General features: G+C 37.0%; 1 protein-coding gene across 1 annotated transcript; it reads left to right on the top strand.

The window, feature by feature from the left end:
• The first annotated feature begins 14597 nt into the window (after positions 1-14597).
• LOC141627566 (uncharacterized) lies at positions 14598-16327 on the top strand. The gene is made up of 2 exons (XM_074440805.1): positions 14598-15437; positions 15548-16327. Exons 1-2 carry the CDS (start codon positions 14598-14600, stop codon positions 16325-16327), a joined length of 1620 nt encoding a protein of 539 aa, XP_074296906.1.

Raw genomic sequence — 16327 nt, 5'->3', positions numbered from 1 at the left:
GAATGGATAAACTAAGGTGATGGCTTAATAAGTATGTGACATCTGTATGTCCATGAAAACTAACATACAATCTATATGAGTCAATTTTCATGCATTTTAGTAGTAAGTGGTTTGGTTTTAGGCGGAATATGATGCATAAACTATCATGTGAATGAAAAGCAATAGGAATGAAAAACGTAAATGTAATAATAAAGTCCTAGTGTGGCCTATCCTATCAAAATGAACATAAATACAAGTTTGGAATCCATCCTTGGACCCGAGAAGCTTGTCTTGATGTTCCATCTTGATCCATGTAGCGGGAGTGAGCTCCAACCTCCATCTTCAGTCTTCTTTGAAATTACAATAAATAAAATTACATAATAAACCTATTTATTACATTCTAATTTCAAAAATGACGATTAAGTCCTTGAGGAATCGCTCATCTCAGAAAAATATGCGAGTCTCCTTTTTGCTAGTCTTTCCGAGGTATGCGCATCCTTCATAGAACAAGAAGAAAACAGAATAGCTGTAACACAATCCGAGAGTCCAGGGCACGGGACGAGCGGATTGTCTGGCTTTTGGACGAACGGATTCAATGGCTGGACGGGCGGATTGTGGGTCTTTTGGACGAGCGTCCCTGTGAAGAAGGCGCTCGGATTCCTTGTCTTGGACGTGCGTCCAGGGGGCAATCCGCTCGGATTCTGAGTCAGCTTCTTCCCTTCTTCTTTTCTTCCTTCTTCTTCATATAATCCTTGGGGATTTCATCGGAGATGCAAGGATCTTTTCTTATCATTGCCCAACTACTACAATATGTACAAAGGCCTTCTAGTCTTGTCTTCTCTTTGATGCTTGGTCATTGAATTCAATCAATTTAGCTCTATTTTGCCATGAAAATGCAAGGTTTGCACTCCTTTCCTACCAAGGGATCAAAACCTCAAAGAATATGCAAAACAAAGGACTAAAGACAATAAATGACCTAAATATGCACTAAAAAGCATGGGAATAAGGCTAATTCGGGGACTAAATCTGCTCAAATAATGGTCACATCACTTACTAGACCAATGACTCAACTTTTCAAGAAGGAGACCAAGTTTTTATGGACCAAAGCTTGTGAGGAAGCGTTCCAAGAATTGAAGAGAAGTTTGACTATCGCTCCCATTTTGACCTTGCCCGAGGATGGAGTATAGTTTAACGTGCTTTGTGATGCTTCTAAGATGGGTTTAGGTTGTGTTCTTATGCAAAATAGAAGAGTTGTTGCTTATGCTTTGCAACATTGAGAGTTCATGAGGTGAACTACCCCACTCATGATCTTGAGTTAGCCGCCGTTGTTCATGCCTTAAATATGTGGAGACATTACCTCATTAGAGTTCATTGCCGTATCTACACCGATCATAAGAGTTTGAGGTATATTTTCACCCAAATGGAGTTGAATATGAGGCAACGACGATGGTTGGAGTTGGTGAATGATTATGATGTGGAATTATTGTATCATGAAGGAATGGCAAATGTAGTTACCGATGCCCTTAGTGGAAAGTTAAGCCATTCCTTTAGTGTCCTTCGTCTGCTTCCCGATGACCTTTGTGACGAGTTTTGTAAGTTAAGTTTGCAACTTGTGGAGAGTTGTTTTGATTACCTTAGTGCTATGGTTGTCGAACCCGTTCTTTGATGTGGCTCATAATTACGCACGTTTAGTCCCCTAATTATCCTAATTTTGCATACTAGTATAGCATTTCATATGAATGCTTGCTTATTCTATTTTCAACTTATGCACATGTTATGTTTGATGAAATGCTTGATTGATAACCTAGCATGATTCTCTTATCCTTTTAATATGATTTGTAAGACATAAACTAACTGAAGGCTTGTTAGACCATGCATTTAGTTGTATAGGGAGAACCAAGTCGATGTAGGTGTTGTAAAGTTGTGACCAACTCGGCTATGAGACCTATGTCTTCCTAGGAATTTTAAGACCTAAACTAACTCGATTCCAATAATAATAATTTCTTGCATCTATGTGACTCATTTATGTTATCTTACCATGATTCCCCTATGATCCCATGACACCCTAGTGTCTTTTACCATTTGTTTACATCCTTTTCTTTGTTGCTTGTTTTACCTTTCATTGTTATTTATTGCTTTCATTAGTTTAGAACCATTAACTCAAATCAATTGTGACAACCCTAAGTACAAATACAATTATATTGAACAATTCGAATACCCCCGTCCTTTTGGTTCGACTCCAACTTTTTTGCTATGCTAGTAGTTGGATATAAATGTGTTTGATTGAGTGAACAACGACTCACTCACATCAAAATGGCGCCGTTGTCGGGGACGGTGTTATGTATTTGAATCGTTCTTTTGTCTTATTTTAGTTGTGCTTCTTCTTGAGGGATCTTGGTTCCTTGAGATTTTTATTTCTTGTACTTGCCTTATTTCATATGTTCAACATGTCTACTTTCACATTTTGGCAATTTGAAAATGAGTCATTTGATAAGTATATTGCAAGATTTGAAGATTATATGACTTATGCTTGACATCATGGTTTTACTCTTTCAAATTGGGAAGCATGTCATGTTGTTTGTGATGTCATGAACCTTGAAACCCACAAATTAACATTTCACTTCAGTGGTGGTAGGATATGTGAGATGAGTTGTGAGGAATTTAAAGAATTTGTAGAGTTCATGGCCACCGAATGTCTTAAACAAATTGTGCATGACATATTTGAAAGTGACAAGGAAGGTATGTTGGAAGCAATAAAAACCACATTTCAAAAATTCATTGAGGAAAAATACGATGAAAATGAGATTTGTGATAATGAGACACCTTCCTATAACCTTGAGCCTACCTACTATGTGAGTAAATTTGCCCCTCCTTAGAAAGATGGAGTGATAGATGAAGAGAGTGATGATGAGAAGAAGTACATTTTTTATTGTGAAACCAATGCTTGGACCCCGTTATCTTACTCTTCTTGTGTAACAATAAACCCAACATCCATGAAATTTTGATGTTAATGGGCAAGTTGAGAGTGAGATGGATGTGAGCTTGAGTGAAAACTCACCCTTTGAGGATGACATGTTGGAGGGAGACAAATGTGTTGAGCTTGGGGAAGCTTTGTCTAAGCCTTGTTACAACAACCCCTTTGATAATGGTCCTCATTGGGATGATGAATATGAAGACATTTGGGAACCCAAAATAGACACCATTGAAGTCACCTTGGATGAAAGTGAGAGTACTTGCCTTGAATGTGGTGATTTTGACTATTTGGAGGACGAGTTGAGTGAAGTGTTAAGCAATTACTCGTTTCATGTCCTTTCCATCCATTATATCTCCAATAAATTTTGTCATATTGTTCTTCACATGCTTGTTCGGTCTATTTCTTGGGCATTATTTAATTGCATAATCTTGTGTTGTTATTCATGCCTATTTATGTCCCACTCCCCAAGAATTTGATCAACTTCTACGAGCTTTGAGTGCTAGTGATATTTTCGTATGAAATTATTAATTGACAATCTTTGGTTTGGCGGAGTTCCCCAATAACCATCAACTTGTATATATGCATTTTGTGTAATCTTGCATTCATTCATTTAATTATTGCATGAGAGATGAAAGAGAGGGATCTCATATTTTAATTGAGCATTTTGAAGGAAAATAATGAAAATGAGGAGATAGGAAATGCAAAGAAATGAAGAAAATGGAGAATTTTGGGCTTGTGCATACTTTACATATAATTATAGAAGTCTTGGGCCAAATCATGCATGAACCCGAGCATTTTGAGAAGGACCCACGCAAGTTGAGGCCTAAATAGAGGAAGGAAATTGCCCTGAACGTTAACTCGAGTGGATTCTAGTAAATCCGAACATCCCCAGCCACAACCCAAGCGGGATAAAATTAACTTGAGCGGGTCGACCTATAACCCGAGCGGGTTAAAATTTGTTAGAAATCTATATCTCTTTACTTAACATTTTCATACATGTTTTAGTTTTAATTTAGTCATAAAATTAAATATTGATCTTATGCATGCAAACAATAAAAAGAATAAGGAAGAAATCATCATCTTACATTGAAGATTTCGGATTATTTAGGCACAAGTGAGTTCTCCTACTCACTTGTTCTTGAGCTTCCTTAAATGGATGAACAAGGATTCTAGTATATAATCCCTCCCAAGGATTAATACCCAAAGTAACAACTTAATAAAATTAATATTATTATTACTAGAACAATATTAATTTTGTATAAAATTGACCAAAATATAATTTTGTTCTCTCAATATTTCGGTTAAGAGAAAGGGAGAAAGAGGAAGAATTTATCTTTCTAAAAACTCTTATTTTTAGATGTGTGAATGAATGATACACTAATGTTTTGGTAGTGTATATTAGGTAAAAATTAGAAGGAAAAACCATGGTTTTTCCTCTCACAAAACCGGGTAGAAGGGGGAGGTGGTGATGCCCAATGCATGATCAAAGTTCTCTTCACAATAACCACTAGGAATGCATGGCTAGGTTTTAGGCAAATGATTATGTTTACGACTTACTTAATCAACATAATATTTTCCTAATATCACCCCTAATTTCGGTCCATATAGTGTAAAATGGAAAAACCATTTTACACATTATTTTGTCAATTTGTCACATGTAATATGTCATGTAAAATTGTTATGTATTTTTAACATATTAAAAATCAACGCATTAATAAAAATACGTCATATACAAAATTGACTTAGTAATTCATAATTACTGTACCAAAATATTTTACCAATTATAAATCACAACGTCTTGTATTTATAATAATTTATTCATTCAAATGCAATTGTTTCCTTAAACAATAATTTCATCTAAGTAATAAAACAATTCGATTTCTTAGAGCGTATCTTATTTAATCAAATTACAATGAGACACGTAAATATTACTTCCAAAATCGTCCGTCAATTTTAAGTAATTTAATTAACCCGTATCGTCATACGATCAATTAAATGATCAATTAAGAGTGTTACCCTTTAGGTATGACCTAAGGGGATCAACTGGTCACCACCGTCGCACGACAGTAATGTCAAACTCTAGTCAGCCAATCATTACCGATATGTGTGGACCAGTTGACAGTAAAATATTACTTCCCAATTGTATTCTTTAGAATGAGACTTAAACATGTGATCATCATGATCGACAGTTGTGATCGCATTATTGTCGGAGGACACATATTCCAACAATCTCCCACTTGTCCTCGACAAGTGTGCGTCACCAATTCTCTTGTCCTATTACTATCTCCCACTCAATGCAAGGTGTCTTTCAGGTCGTACTTGCAAGTGATCATATCGAGAGTGGTTTCCTCGATCTGGAGAATAACTGATTGACCGGATTTATCTACCATAGATATCTTCCGAGCATGGCCACGCATTTCCAGTTCATTACTCCTCGAGTGGCCTTGAGATATTGTTATAACCCTGACTAGGGGTGGACAATTCCTATCGCACTCATTCCCTTCGACTAGCCACAGCCATCATAACCCAAAATATGCCCATTTGACCCCATTTACGAAGGTCGTAGTAACATAAATCAAAGTTAATCTGAAACTGTGCCATCTTAGGCGAACAGTATTTAGTCAAAATAATCGACTCATTAGAATACTATAGTAGCTCTCGCCACGACAAGGCTATATAAATTTGCCAGAACTTTATAAGCGGTCATAAGGCCCGACAACGTGTTCCTAACAGTCTGCCTATGTGATCGACTAGTCATTCTCATATGACTCCATGGCGCTTGAGCTTGCCATCAATCACATCACACTCTAGTCACTTCGAGACGTCACCTCATGTAAGTAACTATGGGCGAATACAATGCTAATCCGTGTTCACTTTAACGGGGTCAATTGTCTCTACAACCCGTTTGGATGTAACAAAGTATAAGGTGAGTTAATAATAACTCAAACGACAAATGTCGACATCACATTCGGGTAGTCAATACCATATTACAACCTTGTGATGCATATCGTAAGTGTGTAAACACCAGACGATTGCAATGGAAGTTTAACATACCATGTGTCCATGTGTTCAAACTTCTTTTATCGCATTTTCCTTTACGTTCATGTTATCTCTCATAGCATGAACCTCACCAAGTACACATATAGGTTCCCAACCTCAGTTTGGGTTCTTTATCATGAAAGAACTTCCCTGTCGATTATCACATAACCAATGAATTTGTGGTGAATGATATAACTTACACTGATCAAGGACTCCACCCACTCACTATGCACTAGGTAAATGTTTTGTAGAGTCTTGTAACAATTTTCAAGATGATTAGCCTAGCACTTTTCACAAGTCCTAGAATATTAGGAAATATTAGTCTTGAGTAATTTCTTACTTCAACTAAGTACCTTTCCAAACTACTTATTTCTCCTTTTAGCTTGAAAAGCTTAGGATTTTCATAAATCCTTACATGTGTTCGAACTTTAATATGTGCAACCTCTTGATACATAACAAAGTGTTTTGTTCAATTACTGAAATCGTTCATCGGATTCTCCTCGAGAATTCATGACGATTCTTCTATGGCTTGCCAATGATTCATCATGCTCTTATACATATGATTCATTATTGGACATGTGCATGATTATTCTAATGGCGGAAACATTAGTAACTAATAATCATGTGATCAACCATTCCTAGGTTCAATGAACGACCATGACTGCTATTGGCAATTCCATTTTCATAACCTACGTTTCTCGTTGATTCGATGTGTATGTCTCAATACCTATCCAACATCTCATGATGTGATTGGATTCATCATAGTCCATTTTCATCCAGAATTGAAAACTCAAATACTTCTTTGTGAAAGAAAGTATTAGCTCGTCATTCTCAATGAGTAATGAGTTATAAACTTTTACAAGATGATTGCTCCCACTAAATTCCATGTCTTCACATGATAATTTCCAACTCCCACTTAATTCCACATGTTTCGGAATTGACTACTCAATCGAAACATTTCAAGAATTGAAATATATATTGCTTTGCTAAGTTATTAAGATAAAACCATATATGTTCCCATCATATCCTTTCAAAATACCTATTTTGAAGAGATTTCATCTTAACCTTATGGAAATAGATTCAAATCTCTAACTCATTCATTTTATAATGATGCGTAGTAATGTCATTGTTTAAATAAGAATAATATCTAATACACGCCCTTCTTAAAATACCCTTTTCGGAAGGAGGTTTAACCATATCATTTTCATAATGAGGTTAAGTAATGACATTAGCGTGGTTAATACTTAACTTAGCTCTTGTGGATATTGGTATATCAATCTTTGCAACTTCTAGTCATAAATCTCATTTATTTTCTAGAATGCAGCTTTAATTCATATAGGCTTATAAGTAAATATCAATATTGAAACTATTGGTCAAATGTTGTTCATAAACTTAGTCAAAACTTATTGTTAAGACTTTAAATTAGTCATTCTCATTCCAAAACTTTCTTTTGGTCTCCTCGTGTAGTTATCTTGAGAATATATTCTTTTGATTACTTCACTTGGTCTCTTTTCTCATGTAGATATCATCTATTCGAGACCATAGATCTTATCTATTCGAGTATACTATCTGTATAGATATACAAATCATTCGTTCTTGCGTAGATCTCATTTACACAAGTACACAAATTTTGCTTTATGTTCTTTGTGTCTTCATATTCTCCCACTCTATCTTTAGAATGAATACACTAGAGATTCAAAGATAGCTTATGAGACACAAATAATGATTTTGAAGTATAAGGAGGACTATCTCATAGGTTGACTAATTGTTTTAAATTTGACGATTGTACTTGGTGATTGACATTCCTTTAAGAGAGTTCATCAACTCAATATCACTTTATAATTGATCATACACAAGCCTTAATCTTGTGGACATATAATGAATCCCATCATTATAGTTGTTTAGTAGATCAATTTAAATGTTCATATGTTTCTATGACCAAGCGGATAAAGACAAATTTTAGAACAAGGATAAAATACGATAAAACGGGTGACTTGGGTTGCAAACCAAGCCACCACTATCCAAAATACAACCATTATCTAAAATACATTTCCATGTCGAACACGGAAATCAAAAGGTTCTAAAATCCGAAACATAAATTAAAATAAGACAATAAAAAGCCAAGCTTCATGGAAGCTACTTCTAGCTTCTTGATGGTTTCTCAAGCTTGCTTTTCTTTTCCTTTGTCCTTTCTTAGTGGAGGCCCTATTTACAATAAAAAGGGGATACATTATCACAACTTTGTATCACAATACCATAGTTGAATTAGAAATATAAAAGAAAGGATAGTCATTTACCTACTGGAGTGATCTTTCCAGCTTTAATATCACCAAGGTATTTGGAACAATTTCTTTTCCAATGTCCAATACCATTGCAATAATGGCATTTATCAAGAGGACCCTTCTTGATTTTGGAAGTGCTAGCTTCATAAGTCTTAGCTTTGGTGAAAGTGGGAGCTTGCTTTTTACCCTTCTTCCCATTCTTCTTGAACTTCCCCTTGCTTTTGGTGCTTATGTTAAGCACATCCTTAGGTGGGTTAACATTTAAACCCATGTCTCTTTCGGCTTGCACAAGTAACTTGTGCAATTCTTCAAGACACACGTCCTTGTCTTGCATGTTAAAATTCACCCGAAATTGAACATACGCTTTGACTTTGGATAAGGAGTGTAGAATCCTATCTACAATGAGTTCCTTGGGGATTTCAACCTTTTGAATTTTCAAGGTCTCGACTAGCTCCATCAATTTGAGCACGTGAGGGCTAACCTTTTGGCCCTCTTTGAAGTCGAGATCATATTGGACGATCCGCGGAGTTTGTGAAAACATTGTCACAAGCTTGAAATAAATTTCATTAGCGGTGCCCATCTTAAAGGCTCTCCTTTGGAGATCCGCCTCCATCGCAAAGATCAACACATTTTTCATTGCGGCGGACTCCTTGTGGTAAGCCTCATATGCTTCCCTAGTAGCGGCGGTCGACCTAGTATTAGGTTCGGGTGAAGAGGCCTCGGTAAGGTAACGAAGCCCTTGGGCGGCTAATTTGAGTTGGGCATCCCATTCGGAAAAATTTGACCCATTCTTTTCAAGTTTACAACGATCCATGAAGGATCGGAGCCATGAAGTATTAGTGAGAGGTGTGGCATTGGTGTTTGGAGTTGCCATTTGTTATGAGAAATAAGAGCGGTCTACAAAACAAAATATAGAAGGAATAAAACATATGTCGTTTTCAAAATAATAATACTCGTAAAATTCAATTTAAATTTAAACAAGTTTTATTGCATTTATCTAGTGACCTCTACCCAACTTGATAAATGATTCCAAGACCCAAATTCATATCAACTTAGGGCACGGTGTGCCGAAATACCCTTTATTGGCATAACTTGGTGGATTAACCTCTTAATCGATTCTACTTTTAGAACTCTTGGTCGATAAAATTAAATTAATATTTATCTCTAGCCCGAAACACATCCGGAAATCGTCGTGAATACTTTCAATGAGTTCAACCCAAATTTTGAATAAATGTGTCCATGATCCAAACTCATATCAACTTAGGGCACAGTGTGCCGAAATACCCCTCATTAATATAAATTCGGTGGATAGACATTTATCACCCACTTCCCCTACGTAACAAGGTTTATACCCCGGTAGGACCGAGTGCACTCCCTCGCGAAATAGGTTTTCATGGTTTTTACTTTTTGGTAAGGCTATGTCTCAATTGATTATTTTAGCGAGAGGTCATGTCAATTTATTATGTATCACGTTTTAAGTGAACTAAAGCGGTGAACTACGATAATTCTAATTGACACGGTCGATAAACTCGATTAAAAGATGATGCATGTTTTAGTTATGGCGATTTAGCGATGCATGCAACATATAAATAAAATGCAAAGTATAAAATAAATCCTAGTATAGCCTTCCTAAAATAGAAAATATAATTGACTATTACATATTCGGAAACCAACTCCATTGGTCCCTTGAACTTCGGTTTTGGCACGCATCTCGAGGTAACACCGTCTTTATGTATCGCCTTCTTGAGTGACACCGTCTTCAAGGAACTCCGGAATAAATAAATTACATAACAAATTACATAATTTCCTATTATACATTTGTAATTAAAATAAAATAAATCTATTAAATTACAAAACGGTGATACGAGATCACAATAAATTACAACCGAATCGATGTTCCCTTACACGTAAATATTACTTCCAAAATCGTCCGTCAATTTTAAGTAATTTAATTAACCCGTATCGTCATACGATCAATTAAATGATCAATTAAGAGTGTTACCCTTTAGGTATGACCTAAAGGGATCAACTGGTCACCACCGTCGCACGACAGTAATGTCAAACTCTAGTCAGCCAATCATTACCGATATGTGTGGACCAATTGACAGTAAAATATTACTTCCCAATTGTATTCTTTAGAATGAGACTTAAACATGTGATCATCATGATCGACATTTGTGATCGCATTATTGTCGGAGGACACATATTCCAACAAAATTGACTCGAGCGGGTTGAGAGAAAATTTCCAGAGCTGAAGCAGAATCCAGTCGAGCTAAGTCCAGCCCCCCCAAGTTGACCCTGAAACTCACTTTTTGCTCCCATTTGTGCCGTGACATTGCTATGTATGCATCCTATCTACCATATTCATCTTCTACTATATATAAAATCATCCCTAATTCACAAAAACACTCAAATGTTAACCAAATTCAACCAAGTCACCTTCTAATTACTAAAAACAAACATTTCACTCTTCTACATACTCAAAATCACCCATTTTCGTCACTTTAAAAATTAGGGATCCCAAATTTCGTGGCTCTTTAATTATATTTCGGGTTTGATCATAGTCTTCTAGCTTCAATTCATTGCTTCTAGTGTGCTAATAAGGCTTTTTCAAGGTTGATTGGCTCTTATTTGTGAAGATTTGAAGCATTATTTGGGTAGTAATTTTTGGTGTGCTTACGACAACAACCATGAGTTTTTGGGGCAAAAGAAAGGCTACTACTTCTAAAGGAACAAAGAGAAGAAAGGAAGTGGTTCTAATGCACCACCGGAGTTCCAAAGGCAAGAAGAGGAGCTAGTACTGGAAATAGAACAACTTGAGGACTTCCCGGAAGTAGGTTTCATAAAAAAATGAGCATAGGAGACGATTTGTGAAGCTATTAGGTAAGGAATTCGAGCCTACTCGTTTCATTTGTCGTAACATCTTAGATAAACTTGGTATAGAAAGTCAAACCGAGTCCTTGTTTAGAGGAATGGGTCTTGAGACGATGTTTAATATGCATGAGGTGACATATCTTAGCCTCACATTGGAGTTTTTGTGTAGTCTCAAAGTATTTGAAAGAGAAAGATATGGGGTATGTTTGTAATTTCGGTTGTGTAATGAAACCCATCAGATGCTTTTGGCTACTTTTGGTGAAATTTTTGGACTTGAAATACCCGAGACCGACCTTGAGAAACCCATAGGGTTCACGGAGGCACAATTGTGGAGAGCGATTACCGGTTTGGAATTAAATGATTTTAAGAGGTGTCATGCTTTCTATATTCATCATCCGGTAATTAGAGTGTGGCATCAACTTATTGCAGGGACTGTCAATGGTAGGAGTGACACGGGATGCGTTAGTTAACTTGATATGACTTTCCTAGAGTCGTATTTGAATGTCCAAGGATTGCCAAACTACAACTTTAACCCCGCACTTGAGTTGCTTGTCCGGTTCTGAGCACTAGCAAGGGGTACGACTAAGTCCAAGGGAATTGTGATGGGTGGCCTTGTGCTAGGATGGCCAATGTGTTATGTCCGGGGTTCAATGATGATGAGAGATATATAGCTCTACCCGGGGATACTTTGATCGATGAAAAGGCTATCTTTCGGTTTCACAAATGGTGCAAGTATAATGAGCCGGGAAGCATTGCTTGATAGATGAAGGGGAGCACTACATTCACCCTTCCTTGTTGGAACCTCCCTTCCACCGAGCCTAGGTCAAGATACCTTGGACCTATGCAGAGCTACCTCCTCACCATTGAGAGGATTATGGCTCCACTACCTAGGAGACATGAGGAGGCGCCTTCTACTCCTTCCCATTACCACCACCATCCCAAGGTCCATGCCTTAGCTTGGCTTCCCACCATTCCTTCATGGTGTTCGGCCCTCTTATGCGGAGATACCTCAATGTCTACTGACCCTACACTCCTCCTCCTTCCAACACCCCACCATCGGGCAATGATATCTTAATGGGTATGATGAGCAACATGGATTTTAGGATCCACCATGGGCAAAAAGACAACTGCTTGGCCCTTTACCCTCGATATTACCACATGGCTCAACAAGGGTTCATTGATCCTAACGGTCCTAGGCCTTCTTGGGTGCAACCGCACCTTGTGTTCCCAAACCAAGGCATGAATGAAGATGATCAAAGAGGAGGAGAGGAAGAAGATGAAGAAGAGAGTGAAGATGATAATAGCCCCGATGAAGGGGGATTTGATTGAGATCGTGATTGTAAGAACCCTTTCTATCTATATCTCTCATGTATAGTTGCATTGCATTACATTTTAGATTAGATTGCATTCTAGTTTATATTTCATCGCACTTTCATTTAGTCATATATCTACATATACCTTGCAATTATGTAGTTACCTCATGATTAAACCCCTTTCTTCCTACATTAGCAATAGTGTTTAAAATCGGTTTGAGGAGGTTAAACCATGAAGTGACATACATTATAAATAATCATATAGTTTAGGCTTGTATTTGTATTATATTCCATATTGCATTAGCATTAGTTAGTTTGTATAGTATAGTTTGCATTGTAATATATCTCACATGTCTCATAGTCACTAATGACCAAACATATTCCTTTACACACTAGAAATTGTGCTTAAATCGGTTTATGGAGGTTTGATCATAGGTGACCTAAGCTAATTCAAATTAGCTTCCAATTTAATAGAAAACATACATCATCTAGTGTAGTGATACGGCTCATTTAATCGTAGTTAATTGAGGATAATTAGTACGTTTTTGACAGTTAGAAGTGGTGTTATGGAGCTTAATTGCAGGTTACTTGTCCGTGAGTTTTGATTAGTTATTGGGTCGGTTTAGCATGTTTGAGACGGAGTCCAAGTCCTAGGATGGGTGGGCCCAAGACCTATGAAGATGTCGTGATATATGTGAGCAAATATTGTCCATATGTCGCACTCATAAGGCGCGCATATGACAAACAGCTAGACGGCGAAAATAAGATTCATGACCTGCACATGACCTGTGTGCGACCTACACGCGACTTACGTGCGACCGACGCGCGACCTGCACGCATGCTGTTTACTCCTATGTCGCACCACTTGGTTTTACGAGACTCGTGTTTATTGTTTTATTTTACTCGGTTTGTTCCGAGACTACTTTGACTTTTTATTACTTGACTTTGTTTAGAAACTACTTAAGTTTATTTTTTCAGTTTTAGGGAGGATTATGCAATTTTCTTAGAAAAAACCTAATTATGTTTATCAATAACTATAATGCAAGGCTAATTCTCTTCTTCTTGATTCAAACAAGTTGAAACTACGGTAATTTCTTGTGAGATTATTAAACCTTTGCTTTATCTTGAGTATTGTTTAATTCCTTTCTTTAATATTAGTTTTGATATTCATCTTAATTAGATGTACAACTAATTAGGGTTTATATTAACTCATATGCTATATTTGATTAAATGCTCAATTTGCTATATTAATCTTATCACGGTAGCAATTGTGATTAAATTATCGTACTCAGTTTGTCGTAATTTATTCATAAAAAGGATTAACCTTGTGATTTGAATATCGACAGCGTTGTTGGTATTAGTTATTTCTATTACTTTTTCTCTATTGTTTGAATGCTTTTAGTTACTTGAACACGAATTGCGTGATTTGGGTTAGTAACGGAAAAGGTGATTAAAGGCAAGCGATTTGACTTTCTTCACTAAAATTAGATGAGAAATTGATATTTGATAAAATTAAACTTTATTAGATATCGTGATAGATTGCTCAAGATTGACAATTGTTTATAGTCAATGATCGAGTCATTACTTGGTAGTGAATACGAATTTGAGTCAAGATTCTTCTCCATATTTGATTACTTATAATTCTACATATTTATTCTCACTTCATTATTAGTTAAATCTTTAAACCAAACTAAAGCCCCCCTTTTCAGATAGTTACTACGATTCTTAATTTACTTAAGGATCACTCTTTCCTACACTTTAATTTCATTTACAATTCATCCAATTTCTTGTGATTCGACACTTATTTCTCCTTTACTACTTGTTTAGTATCAAGGATTTAAGTGATATAAATTTTTAATTTGAGGCATACGACTTTAGCCTGTCAAATTTTGGCGCCGTTGCCGGGGAATTAGCATTTAATTGTTTTTGTGTTTTAGTGTAGGTTTATGCATAATACTCATTCTGCTAACCTGAACCTCGAGCCTTTCGATCAAGAGATTGAGCATACTCTTTTCAAGTTACGGAAGAACAAGAAAGGTGCAGTAGTGGCTATTCCTGAAGGCGACGACTTCGACGATCTACATTTAGAATCTGACAATTCTGAATATTCCGAAGAATCCAAAAAAGTCTTTAGACATGGCTGGTACTATTAAAGAACTTACTGCGCCCGATCTCACCCAACAACCTCTTTGTATTACATATCCTCTGTTGGGTAAGAATGGAACTTTTGAGTTGAAGTCAAGGTTAATTTATCAATTGCCCACTTTCAACGGTCAAAGTGGAGAGGATCCTAATAAGCATTTGTCGGATTTCCATATTGTTTGTTCAAGCATGAAGTCGGCTACAGTTACTGATGAACAACTTAAATTGAGGGCCTTTCCATTCTCTCTTAAGGAAGCTGCACGAGATTGGTTATATTACTTGCCACCTGCAAGTATTGATACATGGGTAAAGATGAAGAAAGCATTCCTTGAAAAATATTTTCCTTCTTCCCGAGCTTCCCAATTGAAGAAAGAAATTAGTAATACGGAACATAGGGATTGTGAGACTATTTACGAGTACTTGGAACGCTTCAAGAAGTTATGTGCTACATGTCCCTATCATGGATATACCGCTCAAGACCTTGTCATGTACTTTTGTGGAGGTCTTTGCATGGAAGATGCCCGTACTGTGTCTGCCGCATGTGATGGAAATATTGTGAACAAAAGACCGCCTGAGGCTTGGACGATCATTGGTGAGTTGGCTGAGAGTTCCCGGGATTTTGCTAAAAAATATGTAAAGCGCGGAGTCAATTCGGTGGGTTCATCTTCTTCATCCTCTTCCAATCTTGAAGAGAAAGTTGATACTTTGACAAGTCTTTTCAAGGATATGATGTCAGGGCAAAGGATGACAATGGTTTGTGGAATCTGTTCCGATGGACATTCTAGTGAGCACTGTCCACTCATGGATGAAGGCTCTCAAGAAGAAGTGAAAGGAGTATGGGAGAGTATACCTCAAAAGAGGTGGGATCCTTACTCTAACACTTTCAATCCCGGGTGGAAAGCATATCCAAATTTTCGTTGGTCAATTCTCAAAACACCCAACAGTTTGGACAAGGTGGCCAATCCGGTCAACCTAAGACTCAGTTTATACGTCGACCACAAGTTCAAAATCAATCTCCTCCTAGTGGTCAAATGTCAACTGAAGATATGATAAGAGCTTTGGTTACTAGTCAAGCTACACTGCAAGCAACAATTATTCAAAATCAAAAGGAGAACAAGGCTAGTATTCAAAATATTGAGAATCAGCTGGGGCAAATAGCAACCACTATTAATCGGTTGGAGGCTAGAGACTCTAATGTATTACCATCTCAAACGGTAGAAAATCCAAAGAATGTAAGTGCGGTGTCACTTAGAAACGGAAGGCAATTGGTTGAAGTTGAGAAACCAAAAGGAAAGTCCAAGAGTGTTATGTTGCACGAAGAAGAGGAGATTGTGGTTGAGAAAAGTGAGAGTGCAACTCCAGAACCTGTGATAGTAGCTTCGGTTACTGCTGATCCGATATGGGAGGAAAATGTCCCATTTTATAATGCTTTAATGTCCACAAGACGGATTGAGAATGACAAGGATATTTATGAGACATTCCGTAAGTGTGAGGTAAACATTCCCCTTCTTGATCTTTTGAAGAGTGTACCCAGGTATGCTAAATTTTTGAAAGAGTTGTATACTGTTAAAAGACAGCAAAGGCTGAAAGGTGCTCAAAAAGTCAAGGTTAGTGAACATGTTAGTGCCATGTTTCAACGAAAATTACCACCAAATGCGGTGATCCTGGCATGTTCACTATTCCATGCACTTTTGGTGACACTAGAATTGAGAGATCCATGCTAG

The sequence above is a fragment of the Silene latifolia genome, chromosome Y, assembly GCF_048544455.1.
Source record: "Silene latifolia isolate original U9 population chromosome Y, ASM4854445v1, whole genome shotgun sequence".
Classification (NCBI taxonomy): domain Eukaryota; kingdom Viridiplantae; phylum Streptophyta; class Magnoliopsida; order Caryophyllales; family Caryophyllaceae; genus Silene; species Silene latifolia.
The sequence above is the reverse complement of the archived record's forward strand: the minus strand, read 5'-3'. Positions and strand labels throughout refer to the sequence as shown.

What these genes read in the sequence shown, in the direction of transcription:
- LOC141627566 (XM_074440805.1), top strand. Translation starts at nt 14,598, where the DNA reads ATGGCTGGTACTATTAAAGAACTTACTGCGCCCGATCTCACCCAACAA. An exon ending in CTCAAGAAGAAGTGAAAGGA is followed by an intron (nt 15,438 to 15,547) that starts GTATGGGAGAGT and finishes AACACCCAACAG; the next exon opens with TTTGGACAAGGTGGCCAATC.